This window comes from Misgurnus anguillicaudatus, chromosome 23, assembly GCF_027580225.2.
Source record: "Misgurnus anguillicaudatus chromosome 23, ASM2758022v2, whole genome shotgun sequence".
Classification (NCBI taxonomy): Eukaryota; Metazoa; Chordata; class Actinopteri; order Cypriniformes; family Cobitidae; genus Misgurnus; species Misgurnus anguillicaudatus.
The window spans coordinates 15,626,486-15,649,892 of record NC_073359.2 but is presented as its reverse complement, the minus strand read 5'-3'; the positions used below and the strand labels follow the sequence as shown (position 1 = coordinate 15,649,892).

The 23,407-nt window shown below is 37.1% G+C and overlaps 2 protein-coding genes across 2 annotated transcripts; one reads left to right on the top strand and one right to left on the bottom strand.

The window, feature by feature from the left end:
• Positions 1-214: 214 nt before the first annotated feature.
• Positions 215-22,545, top strand: LOC129453313 (complement factor H-related protein 1). The gene is made up of 8 exons (XM_055217514.2): positions 215-518; positions 2,472-2,645; positions 2,745-2,915; positions 3,376-3,567; positions 3,720-3,899; positions 21,304-21,480; positions 21,701-21,886; positions 22,307-22,545. The coding sequence occupies exons 1-8, from the start codon at positions 452-454 to the stop codon at positions 22,324-22,326; spliced, it is 1,167 nt and encodes a 388-aa protein (XP_055073489.2). The 5' UTR covers positions 215-451; the 3' UTR covers positions 22,327-22,545.
• On the bottom strand, positions 12,294-14,928 carry LOC141359440 (uncharacterized). The gene is made up of 2 exons (XM_073861884.1): positions 13,175-14,928; positions 12,294-13,035 (listed from the first exon to the last, which is right to left on the bottom strand). The coding sequence occupies exon 1, from the start codon at positions 14,926-14,928 to the stop codon at positions 13,801-13,803; it is 1,128 nt and encodes a 375-aa protein (XP_073717985.1). The 3' UTR covers positions 12,294-13,035; positions 13,175-13,800.
• Positions 22,546-23,407: the final 862 nt, after the last annotated feature.

Below are 23,407 nucleotides of genomic sequence, written 5' to 3'. Positions count from 1 at the left end.
AGGAAATTGTAATGAATATTAAATAAAGTGGTCTGTTTGTGTACTACCCTTGCAGATAGATGGCAGTGCAGTTTACATAACAGCAAGCTGAACTACTAGTCTGACATATTGATTCAGTGAGATTAGGAGGGTGACCTTACACATTTCTGTCAACACAGTGATAGCGTTTTTGAAAGCTCAAATGTTAATACATTTACCGTCAGATTCCGATTGTTTTCTAACCAAGGAGCCAGTGCCCACTAGGGACTTTCAAATTATTTAAAACAAAAAGAAAACTAAATTAACTAACAAATGTTTGGAATTTATTGGAAAAACAATCTGTGTACTGAGAGGACTGATGTGAGCCCTCCTTTTGACACTGACAAATCATTAACTTTTGATCACTACAGTACAAGAAGGGAAGCTTTTCAGCGGCAAAAACCAGAAAAATAATTTTTGAAGTGAGAACAAAATGAGATTTCATGTAAAAATCGGCATCGCCTTTTGGGTATTGTTTGCTACAAGTGCATCAGGTCAAAGTAAGTTTCCTTCTCTTCACAAATCAATCTTTGTCATTATTTTTAATTATTAATTTTAGTTCTAAATTGAATTGAATTTCGAAAAAAAACATAAACAATCTTAAATACACTTTATAAACTTTTTATAACTTAAAACTTTTAAAAGAACCTTATGTAAAGTCTGATGAGTGTTGACTTTTTCTACACTGAAAAGTGTTGCGAGCTAAGACTACCCTAGTCGTTCACATCTGCATACGCAGTGTTTATAAACATCTTTGTTATCGCCGGTAAACAGATGCATATAATGCTATTTTCTTTTGATTGTTGGTAAATATTAACTTCATTCCTCGCTCTTTTTGCCTCGTTGTCTTTTTTAAATTATTCTGTTACTGTTTACGGAGTTAAACAACTGCTTTGTTTGAAACCAGAAAAATATATAATTATATAAATAAACTGGAACAGTTAGTTCCAGTTCTTGATTCTGATTGGTCAATAGTTGTGTTTTATTTTTGATAAAACACAGCTATGACCACTGCACTCAACATTTCTGTTTATAACTCATACATCTTGAAAAGTGAAGCCGCTTGCTCTTTGATCGCCCCCTGGTGCCTGGCTGCAGTACAAGTCATAAACCCCGCCCTCTCCATGCAAACGAACTAGACTCGACTCTAAATAATAAAATTATTTACACTTTCAATAAAAGCTGCTGTCGAATCACAACACACTAAAGAAACTACACAATCAGAACTCTTACGCATTTTTGAAGGAGGGACTTCATATAACAAGGAAGACATCAGCTCATTTTTAGGACAGTGAAAGAAACAGCGCTATAGAGATAAGTAAGTGGCGGCAGTGGCTCAGTGGATCATGTAGGTTGACTACAAATCGGAAGGTTGGTGGTTCAATCCCCGGGTTCACCTGACCAAGTGTCGAGGTGTCCTTGAGCAAGAAACCTAACCCCAGCTGCTCCCGACGAGGTGGATGGCGCCTTGCATGGCTGACACCGCCGTTGGTGTGTGAGTGAATGGGTGAATGTGAGGCAATATTTTAAAGCGCTTTGGATCTATGAAAGCGCTATATAAATGCAGTCCATTTACCATTTACCAAGTGTGAAAAATAATAAACATATGTTTTATCGCACACTGTTAACACAATTAAAGCTTCAAAAACACAGGAAGAACGGGACCTTTAAAGTTGTCCAAATAAAGTCATTCACTTTCCAAGGAAATTTACATTAGGAAATTTACAAAATATCTTCATGGAACATGATCTATACATAATAACTCATTCCCTGCCAGCCTTTTTTTGAAAAGCTGCCACCCAGCATTTTCTTTTTTTCTTTATCTTTTTTTTTTTGATTTTCACAAAAGTTTCACAAAATGCCTTCCAAGAAAATTTCCTTCTAAAAATATACAAATATATCAAATGAAAGAACAGACACTCTGTTTACAAACAAACAATAAACAAACAAAACGGGTAAAAACCGTTTCAACCTATCTATATTTTTTCTCTGGTTATAAACTCTTAAATATGGGTATTTTTTTCTAAAAAATATTTTTAAAAATTATTTTTCAAAAAGCTGAAATAATTGCATTTTGTGAAGGAATTTTCTCAGAATGATTATCAAAACATACAGAGTTAAAAATTTGCTTCAGTTTTTTTATAAATTGGGCAAGTGCGCCTATCCATCTAGTGGATAATCACGGTATTACAGATTAACATAAAACCTCACCAGGAACGTTTTTTTATGAAAAGAGTTAAAAATAAAATCCATAATTTTGGCTCATACAATGTATTTTTGGCTTTTATTTTTAAATATACCTGTGCGACTGGTTTTGTGGTCCAGGGTCACATACTTGTATTTTGTTTATTGTTTACAAATTTTGTAATTCTGTCATTGCATATAAATAAACTTCTGGAACTGGTGTTTTATTCAATATTATGTATTAAAACAACATGTGAATATTGTTTCAGATATAAAATGTGAGCTTCCACATGACAAACCTGTGTATCTCCCTAAGTATTATTTCTATGGAAACTTAAAATTGGGAGTAGTGAGATCTTACAGTTGTTTGTCTGGATATCGTCAAATTTCAAGAGAGGCCACGTGTACACATAATGGTTGGAAACCTGATCCACTGTGTATTGGTACAGTATGCACTTCGTTAAAATGACAATCTTTGCAACGGATACATTTTGTAATACATTAAGTTATAAATGGTAATTGTTACAATGAATGTTTTCCAGAAATTGTGTGTGACCAACCCAAGATCCCAAATGCACAGATTATTGGAAATCAGAAACAAACCTACAAAATATCTTCAACATTACAATATCACTGTCTTTCTCAACCTCAGCAGCTCATACGAATCACCTGTGATTCAGAGGGTCAATGGACAGGCATACAACCCTGTACTGGCAAGTTACAACCCGTTGGAAATTTCACTGAATCATAAATCTGGTTAAATATTTTTTTACCATTTATGGCCAAATTACACGCGCACACACACACACGCACATGCACATGCACACAACCTATAAATTAAACTCATGTTACTGTTAGTATAACTAGCATATAATAATAAAGTGGTATACCTGTTTATATGATTATATTACATTTATATTACATTAAGGATGTCTAATTCCTCACATAATTTCTACAGAATTAATAAAAAGTGTTTTCCTACTATTTTCCTACTGGTCCGGCAATCAAGATTCGAAGAAACTGGAATCACAAACCAAATTAAATCTGTGAAAAGATGTAAACACAATGTATTTTTCCCAGAAAAAAAGCAGTTTCCCTATTTTTATATTTTTTTCATTTTTGTAGCATTTTGTAAAACACTGCTGTTCTTGGGTGTACACTTTTTGTTTACAGATGGTAACTGTCAGGAACAAGAACTCAAAAATGTTAAAATCATATTTGGATACCCGGACATTAGTTCTCCTTATCTATCTGGGCACGTCTTAGTTTTTTTATGCACTGATGTCAACATGAAGATGTATGGCCAACGTGCAATTGAATGCCAGTCAGATGGGAGGTGGAGCAAACCATATCCACATTGTGGAGGTAAACAATTACAATTTTCAGTCAGTATTTACCTTCTCAATCTAATAGAGGATTGTCTGTTTCCCTTTTGTTAGTAGGGGGTGAATAAGGTCTACATTATATAATTTTTTTTTAATTGAATGTTATTTTTGTAATTGATTGTTTCTCTGTAGGAGCAGTTCAGTGTTCCATACCAGTAGAGCACTTGCGGTTTGTGACACTGTTAAATGAGAAAAATGAATACAGCAACTTGGATATACTGAGATACAAGTGCAATAAGCCATACAATGAAACTTCAGAAGGAGCTTTGATGTGTCAAAATGGAAAGTGGAATGGAACATACGCTTGCACAAGTAAGCTTCCACAAAATTGTAAAAAAAACACTTTTATTAAAAGAATGAAAATGTTCGATTTCGTTCAAAGAAGCAAACATGGTTAATGCCCTAAATGTTAATATTTTTGTGACCTAAAAAATTGTTTTAAATCTTGAACATTTATTTTGTTAATTGAACATGTTGTGAACACACACAAAGCTGGAGCAGTTGGCTGCTATCCCAGCACCAGGGAAAAATTAGGGTAGGGTGCCTTGCTTAAGAGCATTACAGTCAAAACCCGCTGGCTAGGCCTGCATGATAAATCGCTTGTGTTTGGCCCTGTCCCAATATTCAGCCCTAAGGTCTTCTTCGAAGTGGACACTTGTTGAAAAATAGAACAAAGTTCTTTAGATAAATTATAAGAAGTTCGTAAGAATATTCTTAAGTGCAATTCTCAATCATTTCTTAAGAAGTTCTCAAATATTTACTTAAAAACATCTTAAATGTTTGTCTTAAAAATAAAAAGACAAGCTTTGAAATTAATTATTCTACCCTGCTCATGAGGTTATCCACCCATTCATCTTTTAACCACCTTGTAATCATTAACGCACATGGCCGTAGCCAGGGTTTGAAAATTACAGAAGTCCAGGGTGGGGTGTTAAGAGTTAACAAATACTATCCCAGGTAAAAGTGCACTTAAATAAAATACACTTTTTAAGTACACTTAGTAAATGTACTATTTTCGTGCACTCATTTTGTGGCTTATATATTACATTTGTTTTTGGTACTTCTTAAAAATTAAGTTAAGAACATCTAAGTGTTATTTTGAGACATCATTTATTTAAATAAAAATCTAGTTGGTACTGGTATTCTTACTTTTTCAGGTAAACTGAAGTACTGCTCAAGTAGAACTTTACTTTTAATTAGTATATTTGTAGCATAACTTTACATAACTTACAAATGTACTTGCTAGTATTTAAGTGGTTTAAGTACATTGAAGCATACTTTATTTTTACCTGGGATCTAATATTCTGTCTTAATATATTCAATTCAATTCAATTTTATTTTATTTATATAGCGCTTTTCACAATACTCAATTGTTTCAAAGCAGCTTTACATTAATAGAAGCAGTAAAAGCACAGAAAAATGACAGATAGCACAACATAATACACAATAGCATAAGCTGTCAAATTTGCTGAGGCTATGACTCGACATTATGAACGAGTGTATTACTAATGTAACGTCTAGGAGAAGAAGCTAAATTAAGCCCAAGCAGGCTACCACCCCGGGGTAAAAAACCCCCTAGGATAAAAAAAAACAAAAACCCCGGGTTGTTTAGCCGAGGAAATAAAAAATAAAAAGTCCTAGGAGGGAAAAACCCTTGGGAGATATTTATGTATATAAACACATATAAACGGAAAAGGAGATTAAGCGGGGATTAAGCGGAGATTAAGGGGGTTCTGCCGGTGGTCGTTGGTCAGGCATCAGCTGGGCATCACAGTGATGGACGACCAGTAGATCAGAGGTGAGTCGACTTTCACATCTACCGGAACTGGGTCTGTTTGTCCCATTGTCCTCAGGGTCGAGGACAGGACAGGGAGAGAAAAACAAAATCATATTAGCGTAGGGGCCGTTCACATGTAATGCAAGTGTCACACAGTGATGTGGTTTAATCAGCTTAGTTTCAGACAGACTAACTATTGCGGCATAATTATATTATCCACAGTTGAGGATTTTGCAAATTGGGGGCCCACTGCGATGGTATATATGGTAACTAAGGGTGACCTTCTGATTTTTAATATAAAGAGAAAATGAAACCTGTCGACCCGTTTGACTAAGGCCTGTAACCCCACTGTCGTCGTTAATGCAGGTTCAGTGGCAAACGGGTCTATATTGCATGCTATTTACAAGATCACGAGAAAACGCCAACATCGCAACCTGACCATACGTGCCAACCCGTTTGACTAAGGCTGGAGGCCCCACTGTCGTCGTTAATGCAGGTTCAGTGGCAAACGGGTCTGTATGGCATACTATTCACAAGACACAAAAAAACGCCAAAATCGCAACCCGACCATACGTGCCAACCCGTTTGACTAAGGCTGGAAGCCCCACTGTCGACGTTAATGCAGGTTCAGTGGCAAACGGGTCTGTATGGCATAGTATTCGCAATATAAAGAAAGCGCCAAAAGCCCAACCCAACCGTACGTGCCAACCCGTTTGACGAAGCCCGTATGCCCCACTGTCGTCGTTAATGCAGGTTCAGTGGCAAACGGGTTTGTATGGCATACTATTCACAAGAACACGAAAGTTCCAAAATCGCAATCCGACTATACGTTAAGATAAGGTTTTTATTTATTTATTTGGTTGGTCTGTTTTATGACCGCGAGTGCTTTGTTCGGTACAAATAACTATTTCGAGTTAAGTACTTTTACTAGACAAATTATGTGAATGCTTTGTTGAAGAGAAAAGTTTTAAGTCTAGATTTAAAATTATCGACTGTGTCTGATTCTCGGACATCGGTTGGTAAATCATTCCAGAGCTTAGGGGCTAAGTAGGAAAATGACCTTCCACTTTTAGACACTTTTGATAGTCTAGGGCAGGGGTCGGCAACAGGCGGCCCGCGGGCCAAAAGTGGCCCGCCAGCAATATTTTCTGGCCCGCCGGATTAATTTGAAGTCCGCTTTTAATTTTTTTTTTAATCAGACTTTTTTATTTTACAATAACAGTTTACAAAAATGGCCCCGTGTATCATTCCTTCATTCGTTTTTTCAAATCAAAACCAAAAAGAAAATAAAGAAAAACGACTTGTTTTTCTATTATTTATTTCCTGAACTAAAATCAAACGACTCGTTTTCTGAATGTGCGCTCAGATCAAAAATAAAAAAATGAATGAAAACGGGTTCGTACAAATTTTAATTGAACACCTTAGCAGACATATACCAATGAAATAAATTTAAACAGATCAGGTACTAACAGATTACATTTTAATAAGGGTTTTAATAAGGGTTTGAATAGCAACCATGCTTTCCTGTAAGTCTCATTCGCTTACAGTCCGACTTTTTAACTTTTTTCATTATTATTTATTCGCGTATAACACACTGACAAATAGCAAGAATGTCCTGAAAAAAATGCGTATAATAGCTATCTTAACGGGCCGCTTTTTCTCGTTCTCTTTCTCTACCAGCGCATCCGCGATCATAACTGTCATTAGAGTTTGAGCATACTTCTAAAACACAATCGATCAAATAATTGCAGAGGTATGACTTCATGAATCATTTGCAAATTTACCTCGTAAATCATGTCAATTCATCACGCGTGAAGACGTTAAACTCTGTGACATTGCAAATTACTGAAAAGTAATTGCTGGCTTTTAGAAACCACTACAAAATATGATAAAAAAAAACTCTTTTACTGCAGTAATATTTTAACTAATACACTTTTAAAGTAGATTTGAAAGGAATACTGTTGTGTTCTGCTACTTGAACTTGGGGCTCGAGCCCGACCTAAGGTTCGACCTGCCTTCGAAAACAGCAAGTCAAGTTTGTTTACCGTTAATTATTAAGACTAAATGGGCAGGTAAATTCTTAAAAAAAATGAAAGTAATACGCCAAAATATGGTTTTACACGTCTATTAAAATAAAGCCATTATTAATTTTCCTAACGCATAGTTCTTTGATCTTTACCTCCGTTTAAAACGTTATAAAATTGGCAAAGGAGGATGTTCAGCAATTTGAACAGCAACTCCGCAACCAACTCGGTTTATGATGGTGAGAAATTTGAGTGAGAGGCTTTGTCCTATTTAATTTATTATTTATATTTCATTATAAATACAATGAATACAATGTTAAAATAATATTTTTATTGGCACGAACACAATTTTTGTATAACATTTAAAATTATCTGTCTCTTTTCGTTAGAGACAGTTGAATGTGAGATTCTGGAAACGTGACGTTAAGTTTTGCGGACCCGTCAGGTCGGGAAATAAAGCGGGTGAACACAAAGTGTATGAATGTATGAATAGAACCTTGTCGGAGCTGGACAAAAAACAGTCCAGCGGAGACCTCCTTAAACCTTAGGTGTGTATGTGTGTGTCCCGGATAAATATTAATAAAAAAGGAATAGTTCAAAAGTCGGACTGTAAGAGTATTTCATGAGAGCATAAATGCCTGTAATATTACCACTATAGTACTTGATCTGTTTAAAATGATTTAATTGATATATTATGCCTATAAAGGAGTTAAATAAAAAAAAAGTCTAATCCAGTAATTAATTTTTTTTATCTGAGCACACAATCAGAAAACCCGTGGTGGTTAATTTTTTCATTTTTGTTTTTAATTTGAAAAAAAAAAACGATCGAACGAATGATACACAGACCCATTACCATGTTTTTAGCAATTTTTAATGCCGTTCTTTCGTCTTTTAAATAGGAAATAAAGACAATGTTTCTTGACAAAAGATCAGATAGCCTATACTAGGCTAATTCAAAATAAGACGCAGATGTGCCAACAACAGTTGGCCCGCCATCTACTGGCTAAAAAAAATATTGGCCCGCGGCCAAAGTTACTTGCCGACCCCTGGTCTAGGGATAATCAAGAGACCAGAATTTTGTGACCGTAGTGTGCGTGATGGATTGTATTCTGATAGTAATTCTCTAAGATATGAGGGTGCTAGGCGATTTAAAGCTTTGTAGGTGAGTAGTGATATTTTAAATTGTATGCGATATTTAACTGGTAGCCAGTGTAAAGATGCCAGAATTGGGCTTATGTGGTCGTACTTTTTAGATCGAGTAAGTACCCTTGCGGAAGCGTTTTGAACTAGCTGAAGCTTGTTTACTTGATTTGCATGGCATCCCCCGAGTAGCGAGTTACAATAGTCTATTCTAGAGGTCATAAAAGCATGGATAAGCTTCTCTGCGTCAGATGTAGACAGTATATGGCGTATTTTCGAGATATTTCTAAGGTGGAAGAAAGCTGTACGGCAGACGTTGACGATATGACTATCGAAGGATAAGTTGCTGTCGAACATCACACCTAAGTTCCTTACCGTGGAAGATGGCACCACAGTGCAGCCATCTATGTGCAACGTGTAATCTGACATATTATGTTTGTAGCGATTCGGTTCAATAATAAGTATCTCTGTCTTATTGGAGTTCAGCTTAAGAAAGTTATGTGCCATCCAGTCACTAACATCGCTAAGGCAGTCTGTTAGCTTAGAAAACGTGTGTGTTTCGCTGGGATGTGAGGAGATGTAAAGCTGGGTATCATCCGCATAGCAGTGAAAACTTATGTTATGTTTCCTGATAATGTCTCCTAGAGGTAACATGTATAACGAGAACAGGATAGGACCTAAAACCGATCCCTGCGGTACACCGTATTTAACCAGGGAGTGATATGACTCTTCCTCGTTTACATAAACAAAGTGATAGCGATTGGTTAGATACGACCTAAACCATGCTAGCGCCTGACCACTGATACCAACATAGTTTTCTAGTCTATTGAGTAAGATTGTATGATCTATTGTGTCAAAGGCTGCACTAAGGTCTAATAATATAAGAATTGAGATTTCACCACGATCGGATGTTAATAGGAGGTCATTTGTAACTCTAAGCAACGCTGTCTCTGTGCTATGGTGGGGCCTGAATCCTGATTGGAACTTTTCATATGTACTATTATTTGTCAAAAATGTGCGTAATTGGCTTGCCACTACCTTTTCTAATATTTTCAAAAGAAAAGGGAGATTTGAGATTGGTCTAAAGTTATTAAGCTCTCCCTGATCAAGCTGTGGTTTTTTAATCAGCGGTTTAATAACTGCTAGTTTGAAAGATGTTGGAACATATCCTATTTCTAGCGATGAGTTAAAGATATTTAGAACCGGGGTTGACACTACAGGAAATACCTCTTTAAGTAGTTTTGTGGGAACGGGGTCTAATATACAGGACGATGATTTGGATGACGTTACTAATTTAGAGAGCTCTTCTATTGTAGTAGGTTTAAATGAATCAAGATGTTCGTGTGGTAGTCTAGTGTTAAGTGAACTAACGGGTAGAGTGGTGGCTGCCTGTGTAGCTACGATGTTTTCCCTTATAGCCGTAATTTTGTTAGAAAAGAAGTTCATGAAGTCGTTACTATTGTGTTGGAGTTTACTATTGGTTTCTGTTTGTTCTTTGTTTCTAGTCAGTTTTGCAACGGTGCTAAAGAGGAAACGAGGGTTATTATGATTCTCATTTATAAGCTTGCTAAGATAGGTAGATCTGGCGGTTTTAATAGCCTGTCTGTAGTGTTTAACACTATCTTTCCATGCTGCACGCCATACTTCTAATTTTGTGCTTCTATAATTTCTTTCCATTTTCCTAGTTGCCTTTTTAAGTGCTGCGGTGTGATGATCATACCATGGAGCTGGCGGTTTTTCTTTGATTCTCTTTTTTCGAATGGGAGCAACGGCATCCAATGTGTTAGAACAGACATTGTTTAGGTTTTCTATTACAATATCTAGATCATCACAGTTATCTGCTACATGTTTAATTTGGGACAGGTCTGGAAGAGTGCTAATAAAGCTATCTTTAGTGGTGGAAATTATTGTTCTGGCTAATCTGTAGCATGTTGTGGATTGAGTGATCCTATCTAGAAGTACAGTGTATGACACAAGGTAATGGTCAGAAACTGCATCACTCTGAGGTGATATTTTGATGTCATTAATATTAAGCCCGAGTGACAGAATTAAGTCTAATGTGTGCTTACGAGTATGCGTTGGCCCTGTCACGTTTTGTCTAGTATTGAGAGAATTTAGAACATCCATAAACGCACGTCCTAATGCATCTTTATGGTTATCCACATGAATATTAAAATCACCAACGATAAGAGCTTTATCTATAGTGACTACAAGCTCAGACAGAAAATCTGCTATTTCTTTAAGGAAATCTGCATGGTGGCCCGGAGGTCTATAGATTGTAGCTAAGGCAAAAGAGAGCTGTTTGTGGTTACGATCAGTTATTTCCATATTTAACAACATTAGTTCAAATGATTTAAATTTTAGTTCAGATTTTTGGTTTACTTTAAAAATTTTGTTGTATATTGTAGCTACACCACCCCCTCTCCCCTTTAACCTAGGTTCGTGTTTATAATAATAGTCTTGTGGGGTGGATTCGTTTAAACTAATGTAGTCGTCTGCTTTAAGCCAGGTTTCTGTTAAACAGAGTGCATCTAAGTTTTGGTCATTAATTATTTCATTAACAATAGGTTCTTTATTGGTAAGCGATCTAATGTTAAGAAGGCCGAATTTTAACATTCGAGGTTCTTCTTGTAATGTATTGTTTTCTAATTTTATGTTGGTCAAATTTGTACGTGATGTGGCAAGCGGTGCTCTGTATTTGCTTGTTCGGGGAACAGATACAGTTGAAATGTGTTGATATTCTGGTAAGATCGACTCGAAGTGCTGGGATATAGGTGATCGAGACATATCATGCCAGCTAACAGACGGACAGTTAAGCTGATCCGTCTGTTTCCTGACCTGGGCCCGGGATAGTCATACTATATCAGAAGTAAGAATATTAATCAGAGTTCTGGTGAGTATAGCACTTCCTTCTGATGTCGGATGAAGGCCATCTCGGGCAGTGCCGGTCCTAGATGCTGGGAGGCCCTAAGCAAAGCTTTGTGAGGGGCCCTCTGTCAGTGCATTCAGACCCTGATAGCATAGCACACATACATCTCGGAGACGTCTATTTGATGTCTGCGTTTACATCTGCAAGATGCCTTATTTAAATTGTTTTCTCATCTGCAATACGTCTGTGAGACGTCTCCTAAAAGATGTCATATAGACATATTGAAGATGTCTGCAAGACGTTTTTGATTTAGAATGTATGTAAAGCAGTTCTTTTCCTTTATAAGATGTTTTTACACACCAGATGTATTCCAGATCTCCAGATCTTTACCAGACATATCACAGACGTACCTGTGCTATCTGGGTAAAACCCAGTCAATGTTGCTGTTAGTTAGTTGTTAACTAACCACATCGTGTATTATCTTATAGATGTATAATATTCCCATATGCACATTACTTTGAAACCCTGACTGATAAACTTGCTGATTATAACATGAAACATGTATTTGCTGATAAGTTGTTTTGATTTAAAATGTGTTGTGAGAAGCACTAAAAAATTTACCTGATCTAAATAAATGTAATGAATCAAATTAAATTACATATAAATACATACTGTTAATACACAGGGGTTAAATTGGGATTTGTTATGTGGGGGGGGGGGGGGCTCTGTGGGGAGGGGTCCTTCGAGGGGTAACATGTTTAATACTGATGACAGCAAAGCCACTGGTGTGTTTCAATGACATTCTGGACCTCTGATAGGATTTGATAAGTTTAAGCTTTAAAAGAGCATTTCACCCGTAGAAACATTAATCTTTATTGAAAGTGTTATATTTGTAGTCGAAATGTAACATAGATTTAGAATTTGGTGCCTATTTTACAGAGAAAAGGGGTGTTTGTAGTCTCATTCCCTCAACAAAGACATTGCACTTCCTTCTTTCAATGATGCAAAATGATGATTTTTGCGTCATTGAAAGAAGGAAGTGCAACACTGAAGTCTGTATTTCTCCTGTCTCAGCGGCAACTGAGCAAATGATGCACGACCATTCAAAAACATGACTGGAGTTCTAACTATACAAAGCTTAATGCAAATGGGTGAAGTGTCCCTTTAAAGCTGTCACAGAGGTTGACACCAAATATTTTAAAAATAGTGTCTGATTTTAAATATTGCAAATCTATGAGTTTGACACCCTATATCCATTTGTTGCACATGTCATTATGCACAACTGATCAAACTTTAAAGGAAGTTAAAAGAATCAATCTCCTTGAATAATTCTAGGCATAAGATGCCCAAAAAGACTCAATTAACAAGATAAGGTACAACACACAGTACTGTATCAGCAACATGTCTTATAAATAAGCCATAGAGATTCCCTATGCTGGTCAGCAGCTACAATCATATAGTTAGGTTTGATTTGTGTAATCAAAATACATTATTTTATTATCTATACAATGAGTTATATCCAGTGTTATCCAGTTAACATACTGTAATTAAACGAGTGACATATACTTTAATCCTTTACAAATTTCAAGTCTTCTATTAAGTTTTCTCGACGTGGGCACCATTCTTACCTCTCTCTCTCTCGCTCTCTCTCTCTCTCTCTCTCTCTCTCTCTCTCTCTCTCTCTCTCTCTCTCTCTCTCTCGTCAAATTATCCTGCACGAGAGCGCGTTCTTGAAGTTCAAAGGAAAAAGCGTGTGTTTTCGCGGCAATTTCGTCACCCAATTCGCGTCATTTGAATCGCCCCATGCTAGGACGCGTGTCTTTACATTGACTTAATCTGCTCGCGCAAATCCTTTATCTTGTTCCCTTGCTTCACGTTTTTCCCCTTTATTCTGCTCCAGACGGATAGCTTTGTCTTTGTTTTAAATCAATGGTGGGCATATAATATGCGCATCGTTACCAAATCACTCTTCTGCGTCATGCACGCGGCCGTTTCTAAATTTGAAGGCTGCAGCCTCCGGATGTCGCATATGCGCGCTGCATACGTCATCAAGCCTGATTTATTTAAGTTAAATAAGCATTTCATTTGCAAGTCATAAGCATAATATAACAATTAACCATTAACTAAGAATAATAGTCAACATTATAATTGTTAATATTCTAAAATACGTTTTTATGACGCATATGCAGCCTACAAATGTGACCTCTGAAGGCTGCAGCCTTCGGATTGAGAAACTGCCTGCATGTTGTCCGAGTACATATCAGTGATTTAAGAAATCATTAAGTATTTTTAAAAACCCGCACAAATTCGGAAGTTTGCAAATTATTTAAATTATAGCGTCTTGTTTTCATTAAACATAATAATAATTTTTCTTTGATATAATGGTTTTAAATAATTCTGAGATCAAGGGGGCCCTCTAGTGGTGCGGGGCTCTATGCAAATTGCGTACTTTGCGTATAGGAAAGACCGGCACTGATCTCGGGTTAGGAGAAATGGTCTACCCCAGAAATGCTTCCAATTGTCTATAAACCCTACATTATGCTGAGGGCACCACTTTGACATCCAGCCATTGAGAGACACTAATCTACTATGTGTTTCATCTCCCCGGTAGGCGGGGAGGGGACCAGAGCATATTACATTGTCTGACATTGTTTTTGCAATTTCACACATCTCCTTAATATTATCTTTGGTGATTTCCGACTGTCGGAGTCTGGTGTCATTTGTTCCGGCGTGAATAACAATCTTAGAAAACTTCCGTTTAGCATTAGCCAGCACTTTAAGTTTGGATCTAATGTCAGACGTTCTGGCTCCCGGTATACAGTCGACTAGGGTGTTTGGTGCCTCAATGTTAGTGTTCCTGAGTATAGAATCTCCAATGACCAGGGCACTTTTAACAGGTGTTTCAGCTAGTGTATTCCTTAGGGGATCGAATCTGTTAGAAAGTACCGTAACGTTATGGGTCTTAGATGGACGCCGTATATGACTATGCCGCCTGACAGTCACCCAGTTAGACCGCCGACTTGACTCTGATGTCGGAACCGAGCCATGTGTATTATGATAAACACTATGCGCGCTCGATACAGTATTTGTAATGTTTACATTAGCATCTGATGTCGGAACACTATGTGCGCTCGATACATTGTTTGTAATGTTTACATTAGCATCTGATGTCGGAACCGAGCCATTAGTCTTTTCGCTCGATACAGTATTTACAACAGTAACATTAGCGGTTTTGCTATCCTCAACTAGCGTTCGGATGCGCGATTCTAGTTCAGCAACCTTCTCAGTTAATCTTAATACTTCAATACACTTAGTGCATGTAAACCCATCTATGCTAACGGCAGAAGCTAAACTATACATGTAGCAAGTAGTACATGTTACAATAACAAGCGGAGTCTTACCGCTTTCATGCTGGGCAATGGCGTCTTTGTTTACCCGAACGCGCTCCGCGGAGCTGCATCGCGTTGGGGGTTTGGTTGTGGTACGCCTCAGTCGCCTGCGAACGTCTGGGTCCAGGGTGATGTTGGGCATGCTGAATCTGCGAATATTCTGTCTTAACCTTTTTACACTTTGGGTACACACTCTGTTTTGGGGGATGGACTGGGACTGCTGGATTATTTATTACTTTTTCGTGCAACAATGTTTATTTTGTAATCATTTTAATAAGCAATATTATATAACAAAAACGTTACAAGATTTTAAACAAGAACTTGTTTAGTGCTCTTATTGTTTTCAGCATGACTTTGTTAAAGGTTGACTTCTAAATTAAATGAAATAACAGAATTCTTAATGCTTATGTTTTGTTGAGATTAGCTTTACACTTTTACGCTACGTGTTTTAGCATATTTTATTTAAACCCAATTCTTCTACATCTTTGTACTAGAGTTATTTTATGTTTTTTCGATAGTGTTGTTGATACTGTTGATACTCTTACAGACACAATTATGATGATTACTGCTTTTATCTTACCGAATGTAGTATCAGCCATAACCTGCTCGCGCTGAATGATGCGTCTTATTTGATAACTTTCAGTTTCCATGTTGTCAGATATTAGTACAAAAAACAAGCAAAAATAATTTACCTTAAAAAACAAAGTTCGTCCAAACCTTGTATTTCAGAAATAAATCAGAGAAATCTCTTAATACTAACCTACACCTAACAATCACTTTATAGATAATGTCAAAGTGTCACATTAATTGCTAAAACACTATGTCTAAAGAAGATTTTTAACAATAGGATCTGGCAACACTGCAAATTCTGTACCCGCGCTGTCGCAGCTTAAACCAATCTTCATCATTTTACACTAAACTATACAGTAAACTGTCCAAGCTTAATTATATATGCAGATTCTTTTTGAAAAACGAATTAGTCATTCAGAGAACTTCAAGTTGTATTTTTTATATGAAAAAATTACCGAGGTCCGGACCTCTGTGACCTCATAGCTGGCTACGGCCATGTTAAGCCGATATACACTCACCTAAAGGATTATTAGGAACACCTGTTCAATTTCTCACTAATGCAATGGTGTAATGGTGTGGGGATGTTTTTTTGGCACACTTTAGGCCCCTTAGTGCCAATTGGGCATTGTTTAAATGCCACGGCCTACCTGAGCATTGTTTCTGACCATGTCCATCCCTTTATGACCACCATGTAACCATCCTCTGATGGCTACTTCCAGCAGGATAATGCACCATGTCATAAAGCTCAAATAATTTCAAATTGGTTTCTTGAACATGACAATGAGTTCACTGTAATAAATTGCCCCCCACAGTCACCAGATCTCAACCCAATAGAGCATCTTTGGGATATGGTGGAACAGGAGCTTCGTGCCCTGGCTGTGCATCCCACAATCTCCATCAACTGCAAGATTGATGCAAGATGGCGGCGCGCACGGACGCAGCGGCTTTTGGCTCTCGGTCTCAGTGTTTTGTTTATATAATTGTATGGATATTATTGAGTGTTAGAAGGAGTAGGAGTGAAACAAAATATATCTACAATCAAGCTATGCTGAGGAAGGTGGGATTCTCATGTCGGGTGGATATTACAACGGAGTATCAGCGGTGTCACAACATTCCGCAGAGTATAGCGAGATCACCGGGTTCACCCTGGATTGTTGTCGGGTCTACGAGACGCCGTAGGCGGCGTAGAGAGCGAAGGCAGAAGCGTGGCTGCAGGGGCGGCCTATTAGATCGGCTGAAGACTGTGAACACCAGGAAAGCACCAGGTCCGGACGGAATACTTGGTAAATTACTTTCTGCCTGTGCTGACCAGCTTTTTGACTAGGCTGTTTAACCTCTCACTGTCACAGGCCACCATCCCTCAATGCCTGAAGACAGCTATCATTATACCTGTTCCAAAGTCTCCTGCCCCAAAGTGCCCAAACGCCTATAGACTTATCGCTCTAACATCAGGTGTTATTAAATGCTTTGAGAGGCTCATCTTAAATCACATTAAGTCCTGGCTCCCCCCAAATCTAGATCCACATCAGTACGCCTACAGGAAAAATAGATCTACGGCGGACGCCATCAATACTGCTCTACATACAGCACTCAGCCATCTGGAGCAGTCAGGGAATTATGTCAGGATGCTATTCATAGATTACAGCTCGGCATTTAATACCATAATACCTGATATCCTAGTGGATAAGCTGACCACCATCGATATCCCCCCTTCCATTTGTGCCTGGATCAAGAACTTCTTGACTGACCGCCTTCAAACGGTTAAGGTAGGCACCACCTGCTCTTCCACCTTGTCCCTCAGCACAGGCTCCCCTCAGGGCTGTGTGCTGAGTCCTCTCCTGTATTCACTGTACACATATGACTGTACATCCACCCACCCATCGAATACCATCATTAAATTTGCTGATGATACTACAGTTATCGGCTTAATCCATGGAGGTGATGAGACTGCATACAGGAATGAGATTAACAGGCTGGCAGGTTGGTGCACTGAACATAACCTACTGCTTAACACCAGTAAAACTAAAGAAATGATCATTGATTTCAGGAAACACAAGGAGGAGGGGGGACCAGCACCACTGAACATCAATGGAGACTGTGTTCAACGAGTGTCCTCTTACAAATTCCTAGGCATACATATAACTGAAGACCTCTCCTGGGCTGCTAATACATCTGCTGTGGTAAAAAAGGCTCGGCAAAGACTCCACTTTCTTAGGGTACTCCGAAAGAACCATCTAGAGGAGAAACTGCTAGTAGCATTTTACCAGAGCACTATTGAGAGTGCTCTGTCTTATGGAATTACAGTATGGTATGCTAACTGTACAGTGGCGGACAGGGGACACCTGCAGAGGGTCATTAAGACTGCACAACAAATCATAGGCAGTTGCCTACGCACACTGGAAGACATTGCTAGAACGCAGTGTCTCAGAAGAGCTAAGGCAATCACTGCCGACCGCTCACACCCAGGTCAACTATTGTTCAAACTTATGCCCTCTGTCCGACGATACAGGAGCATTAAGAGCAGGACAAACAGATTGAAAATCCTTGGGCCATTAGGTCACTGAACTCTTAATTATCTTACATCATGTGCAATGGCAGAACATATTATTTGTTTCTCTTTTATTCTTTTATATTGATTTTATTACTTTTATTACTTCTCTATTTATTTATTTATTATATTTATTATGTACTGGCCGGGTAGGCAATGTAATTTCATTGTATACAAGATGTACAAATGACAATAAAAGATTCAATTCAATTCAGATGCTATCCTATCAATATGGGCCAACATTTCTAAAGAATGCTTTCAGCACCTCGTTGAATCAATGCCACATAGAATTAAGGCAGTTCTGAAGGCGAAAGGGGGTCAAACACAGTATTAGTATGGAGTTCCTAATAATCCTTTAGGTGAGTGTATACTACATAGTGTAAATGAGTGATGTGTTAAGACTATAGAAGATGTTATTTGCTGTTGCAACAGAGACCAGCTAGTGTATTCAGGCGGTGCAGTGAGTAAATATCATTCCCTAATCTCCCAATCGGTCCATCATGCAGATGGTTCACTCGTGCCTTGTTCTGTCTCCCGCACACATGCATGACAGAGATGGACGCGGAGGGTGAAGTATGCTTTCTGAGCATTCGACTCACAGGGCGGATCGATTGCCTGTTTGACTCTCGCTCAGAGCATTTTCCAGCTGTTAGTAATTCCACAATGAATGTACTACAAAGTCAAATGTTAGCTAATATTATCACTAATACTTATTTCGTGTTTCGTGACATATTTCTGAAGTAAGCCACTGCTCTATTATTTTAGGAGTATGAAATTCCTCATTAAACTTATCTTTGTAAAGTAAACATTTTAAATGTTTTCCTTCTGAGTTTTCCCGGCGTCCGACCATAGCAACCGTTTTGCTCCCTCGTTGGTTAGCTGTTCGAAACGTCACGACACTGCAAGGATTCTAACAGCCTATAGCAAAGTGCGTCTGATGATCACCCCTGGAGAACACCATTAGAGAATCAGGACACCCTACGGCAGTGTTCTTCACACCCAATCCTGGAGAGCTGGTGCCCTGCAGAGTTTAACTCCAACCTTAATCAAACAGACCTACCTGTGATTTTCTAGTGATCATGAAGACATTGATTAGCTTGCAGGTGTGTTTGATTAAGGTTGGAGCTAAACTCTGCAGGGCACCGGCTCTCCAGGGTTGGGAGTGAAGAACACTGCCCTACAGCCTAATGAGAACGCGCATTAAGGTGCACAAGGGCGGAAGTGCGAATATTAGGACATGGCCATTGTCATGCGCATCTCGTCAGTAAAGCCGGTTCCTTGATTACTAGTAAATCGCTATCACCTGCTTTCAGATGAAGCAGCATTTCCTTTTGTTAAAAATCCAGTAATGTCACTATTTGTGTGTGTGAAGGACAGCTATGCATTTAAAAATATCATCAGCTCAAATGTCCAGGAGATAGCAAATCTCTGCAACGGACCAAGATTGCCCTGTTTGTTGTTTACCCACAGTATAACACCCGGCAGGCACGTGCACACATAGACATCAAAGGGGGCTTGAGCACCTGCCCTTTTTATTCCTGGAGAGAAAGTGCCCTTTTTTCTGGGGTGCTTTTAAAAAAAAATAATATGATCTTTATTCATATAACAACTTATCTCTGTCTGTTTCTTGTGTTTTTTACTTGTTGCTTATTTAATTTAACATGAATTTATTCAGAAATCATTTAAATGAGATTTAAACTCTTATATAAAGAAAAATAGCGCTATTTGTGGCACACAAACGGTTAACAGATGAGTCCCGCCTCCAAAATTCAAATCGCTAATATGATTGGCTTTACCTTTCCTTAGTCCCGCCTCTCTAACTTACTTCGCTTTTGATTGGTTTGTCTACACACGTGCTGCATCATTCGCGCGCTTTAAGCGCCAAAGCTCAGCCTGTGAGCCCGAACGAGACGCGATCATGTGCATGATTAATATGCAGGCAGCTACCGGTAAGTGTGTGAGGAAAGCATTCTTATATTAACAGTTTTATGCAATATGGGACACGTTTTTACACATACCGATTCAGGGACATTGTTTTCCATGGCAATCCCATATTAACCTTAAGAGTTGCAAACTTGTAACAGTGTAGTGTATGTAGTTTAAACAGACTGCTCATAAAATAATAAAGCACAAACAATAAAATAATTGCTAACTGCAGTAGTAAGCTTTTTTGTTTGCGTTTTTTTGTAATGGCTGTTAAATAAGTCAAATGTAGTATACTGGAGTGATGTAGTAGATTGGGAAGAAATCTGATGGTTCAGTATTTTACTTGCCCAGTCTGAATTTTCACTGACATCACAAAAAAGTAAAATATAAAATACAAATAAAATAGGCCTAATCTATATTTGTTGTTTCTGACATGTGTAACCCTAATAAATTTGAAACCTAAGATTAAAGGTGCAATAGGATGTGTTTTCATAATATGTTAAATTGTTCTTTGACAATTACATAGAAGGTATGTTGCTTTATTAAGTGCAAAAATTATCCGGAAACGTTTTTACATGTCTGTTTACAACCCTAGAATTTGTCATTTTAATTAAATGGTCTACTTTTGCTCTATTTGAAAGGGTCATGAATAATAATGTTGAGCTCTGCTCTGATTGCTCTGCTCTGAGGCTCATGCCAGAAGCTCACATTAGTAAACAGACCTTATATTTTGAGCCCTTATCAGACAAAAATACATTTTGAGTAACAACTAACAACTAATTAGCTAAACGCTAGCATATGATATAGCATTTATTGGCATGTAGGGCTAACTCAGCAGTCACAACTTTGTTTTTAGCATTTTAACAAATTTGTAATTAATGTGTAATTTAATGTTTTCAAAACATGCACATTGTGTAATGGCTTCCTTTGCTGCTCTATAAACCTAGACTACTAAGGAGACCATTGTGTCTGTGTGAACAACTGATTATTTTGTAGACATCTTTTGAAAATTAAACAATTGCGTGAGTTTGAACTTTTTTGAACTTTTAAAATATTTTTTTTAAAAAGGAAGTCAGAATTGTGTTAATATATATACTTTTTGTTTAAAAAAGAAAAGAAAAAAATATATACATAATGATGAGAAGTGCCCTTTATTTCACTTGAGCCCCTGCCCCTCAAAATGTCTGTGCACGTCCCTGACACCCGGCACATGTCACGATGGAAGCTCAGTGACTCAAACATGTGGAGAACGTCCTGTATTTGGTTCTGCCCGAGGTCAAGCAAAAGAACTACAAAGGACTACAGACATGACAGACACAACTTAAGAGTCACACATGAGGCGAACAGAACCAGATCATGACAACATTGCCAAGATTAATAAATGCTAAAAACTCTATTGTTCATTGATAGCTCATGTTAGCTAATGTTAACAAATACAACATTACTGTTACCATACTATTTTTTTTTTTTTAGATAAGATATGTCCGCCTCCACCATATCTTGAAAATGGAGACTACATCATCAAGAATCAGGTTAACGAAGTTATCACTGAGGTTTACTATACCTGCCAATCTTACTATGTTCTGAACAAACAACAGGAATATTACAAATGCCTCAACGGGAGATGGGAGACCCCTCCAAAATGTCTAAGTGAGTCATTTAGACTGTTAAAAAAAATGCCGAACTCAATCCCAAAGTAAATTGAACCTACTATTTTTATTATACTATAAACAAGTTAAAATTAATTAATCTAATTTGTTAAGTTACAGTCAAACAAAAACTTGTGTACTTACAAATTACTATCTTGTTTTATTTTCTACTGTTTCTAATTTCATTCTTTTTTTGCATTTGATGTTGTTTTTAATCGCAGAGCCTTGTGAAATAAATGAGGTTGTTGAGATGTACAATCTACAACCTCCTAAAGAAAAGGTCTATTTGAAGCACAATAACAAGCATAGACTTAATTGTACATCAGGATGGCAAGCTGAAGGTCTGATAAAACAAACATATGTGGACGTACTGTGTTCTGATGGGAATTTACAAATTGACAAAAGTTGTAAGTATGATTCTTTATCTCATTGTTTTTTTCTTTACAACATTTGAAGTAAATGTTGAGTAAGATGGTAAATCAGATTAGATATAATTATAATGTTAAATCAAATGTCTTTTAAAATGTAAATGCGCCTAAATGGCATATTAAAGTCAAGCAGACAATGTTAAAATGACTTTTGTCCAACCGTTACTCCTGTCAGAGACTTCTGTAAATATTTAGTTTATATGTGGGTTAAGGTTATCGTACATTTAATGGTGCAATGCTCAAATATTAAGTAGTACGTTGAAGCTTAGTGAGGCCAGAACTAAGTTAAAAGTAACCAGCTTCTGATTTCTGATCCACTTGATAAAACCTAGATATAAAACTTTTTTCATTACCATTTTGTTATGCACTAAAACCTTAAATTAATTCTTTTTTTTCCAGGTAATACAGAAAAAAACTGAAAATAAACTGGAGTGGTAATTAAGGTATTTTATCCCAATGAAATTTACAAGTTTTTTTTTTAAGAATCATGTGTGCTATTACCTTTAATTCAATTATTACCGAGTTTGGATCTTTGTAAACTCATGTTACATTTATGTAATATATGTAACTTAAAAATATTTTTATGTTTGTTAAATACACAACAACTTTTGTAATTAAAATGCATCCTAATATCTTAATATCCTAGTTTTTGTCCTTTTTATTCAACATGTCCAAGTGGTTGCAAATATATCAAAATATTGCACACATTAATATAAACTAAAATGAATAAATGCTGTATAAGTATTTGTTTATTGTTAGTTTGTGTGTTAGCTACTGCATTAACTAATTGTTAACAAATACAACCTTACTGTGAAGTGTTAACAAAATATTATAATTTTATTTGATTTTACATGTAAAGCTTTATCATATTTTTTTTTCTTTTTTAGCAAGTTATTACATTTGTCTTCAAAATTTACTTTACATGAAACAGAAACAAAACAGCTGCCTGGCAAATTTATTTTCACAACTGAGGCCTTTTCTATGGTATATAGCTGAGTGATATTGGTCACTTATGAAATTTTCACAGTTACCACTTGCTTGTGCTCTTGCTCCATTGTTGACGAATAAAGTAATGTTTCAAGTGACTGTTTCAAGTTTTGCATACAGAAGGAGCAAGTTAATAAGGCAACATTATACTAAAAACAAGGGGGGGTGTTGTTAGTATTCGTCTTGTTGTAAATGAGTATATTATTTGTCATCAGAAGAGCCAGTAAACTGCATTCTGCTTTTACGGTAAAACTGAAGAAACAGATAAATGAATATTTATTTAGCAGAGATAAGGAACGACCTCTAGGACAACACAGATGATAAAAACACTGATAGCATTATTTGTGTGGAATTTAAACACTAAAATACTTTATAAGTCCCATTAGTCTCAAACTCCTTTTCCAACTCTTAGTTCAATAAATTACTCAATTTAAACAGATATTGCACGATCTCAGAGAAAAACACATTTTGCAATAGCAGTATTGCAATAGCTGAAAACTATTATGAAACTTC

Excerpts from the sequence above, each read along its gene's own strand:
- LOC129453313 (XM_055217514.2), top strand. The coding sequence starts at position 452 with ATGAGATTTCATGTAAAAATCGGCATCGCCTTTTGGGTATTGTTTGCT. Across the intron at positions 3,568-3,719 it reads ACCATATCCACATTGTGGAG|GAGCAGTTCAGTGTTCCATA; the intron begins GTAAACAATTAC and ends GTTTCTCTGTAG. Across the intron at positions 3,900-21,303 it reads TGGAACATACGCTTGCACAA|ATAAGATATGTCCGCCTCCA; the intron begins GTAAGCTTCCAC and ends TTTTTTTTTTAG.
- LOC141359440 (XM_073861884.1), bottom strand. The coding sequence starts at position 14,928 with ATGCCCAACATCACCCTGGACCCAGACGTTCGCAGGCGACTGAGGCGT.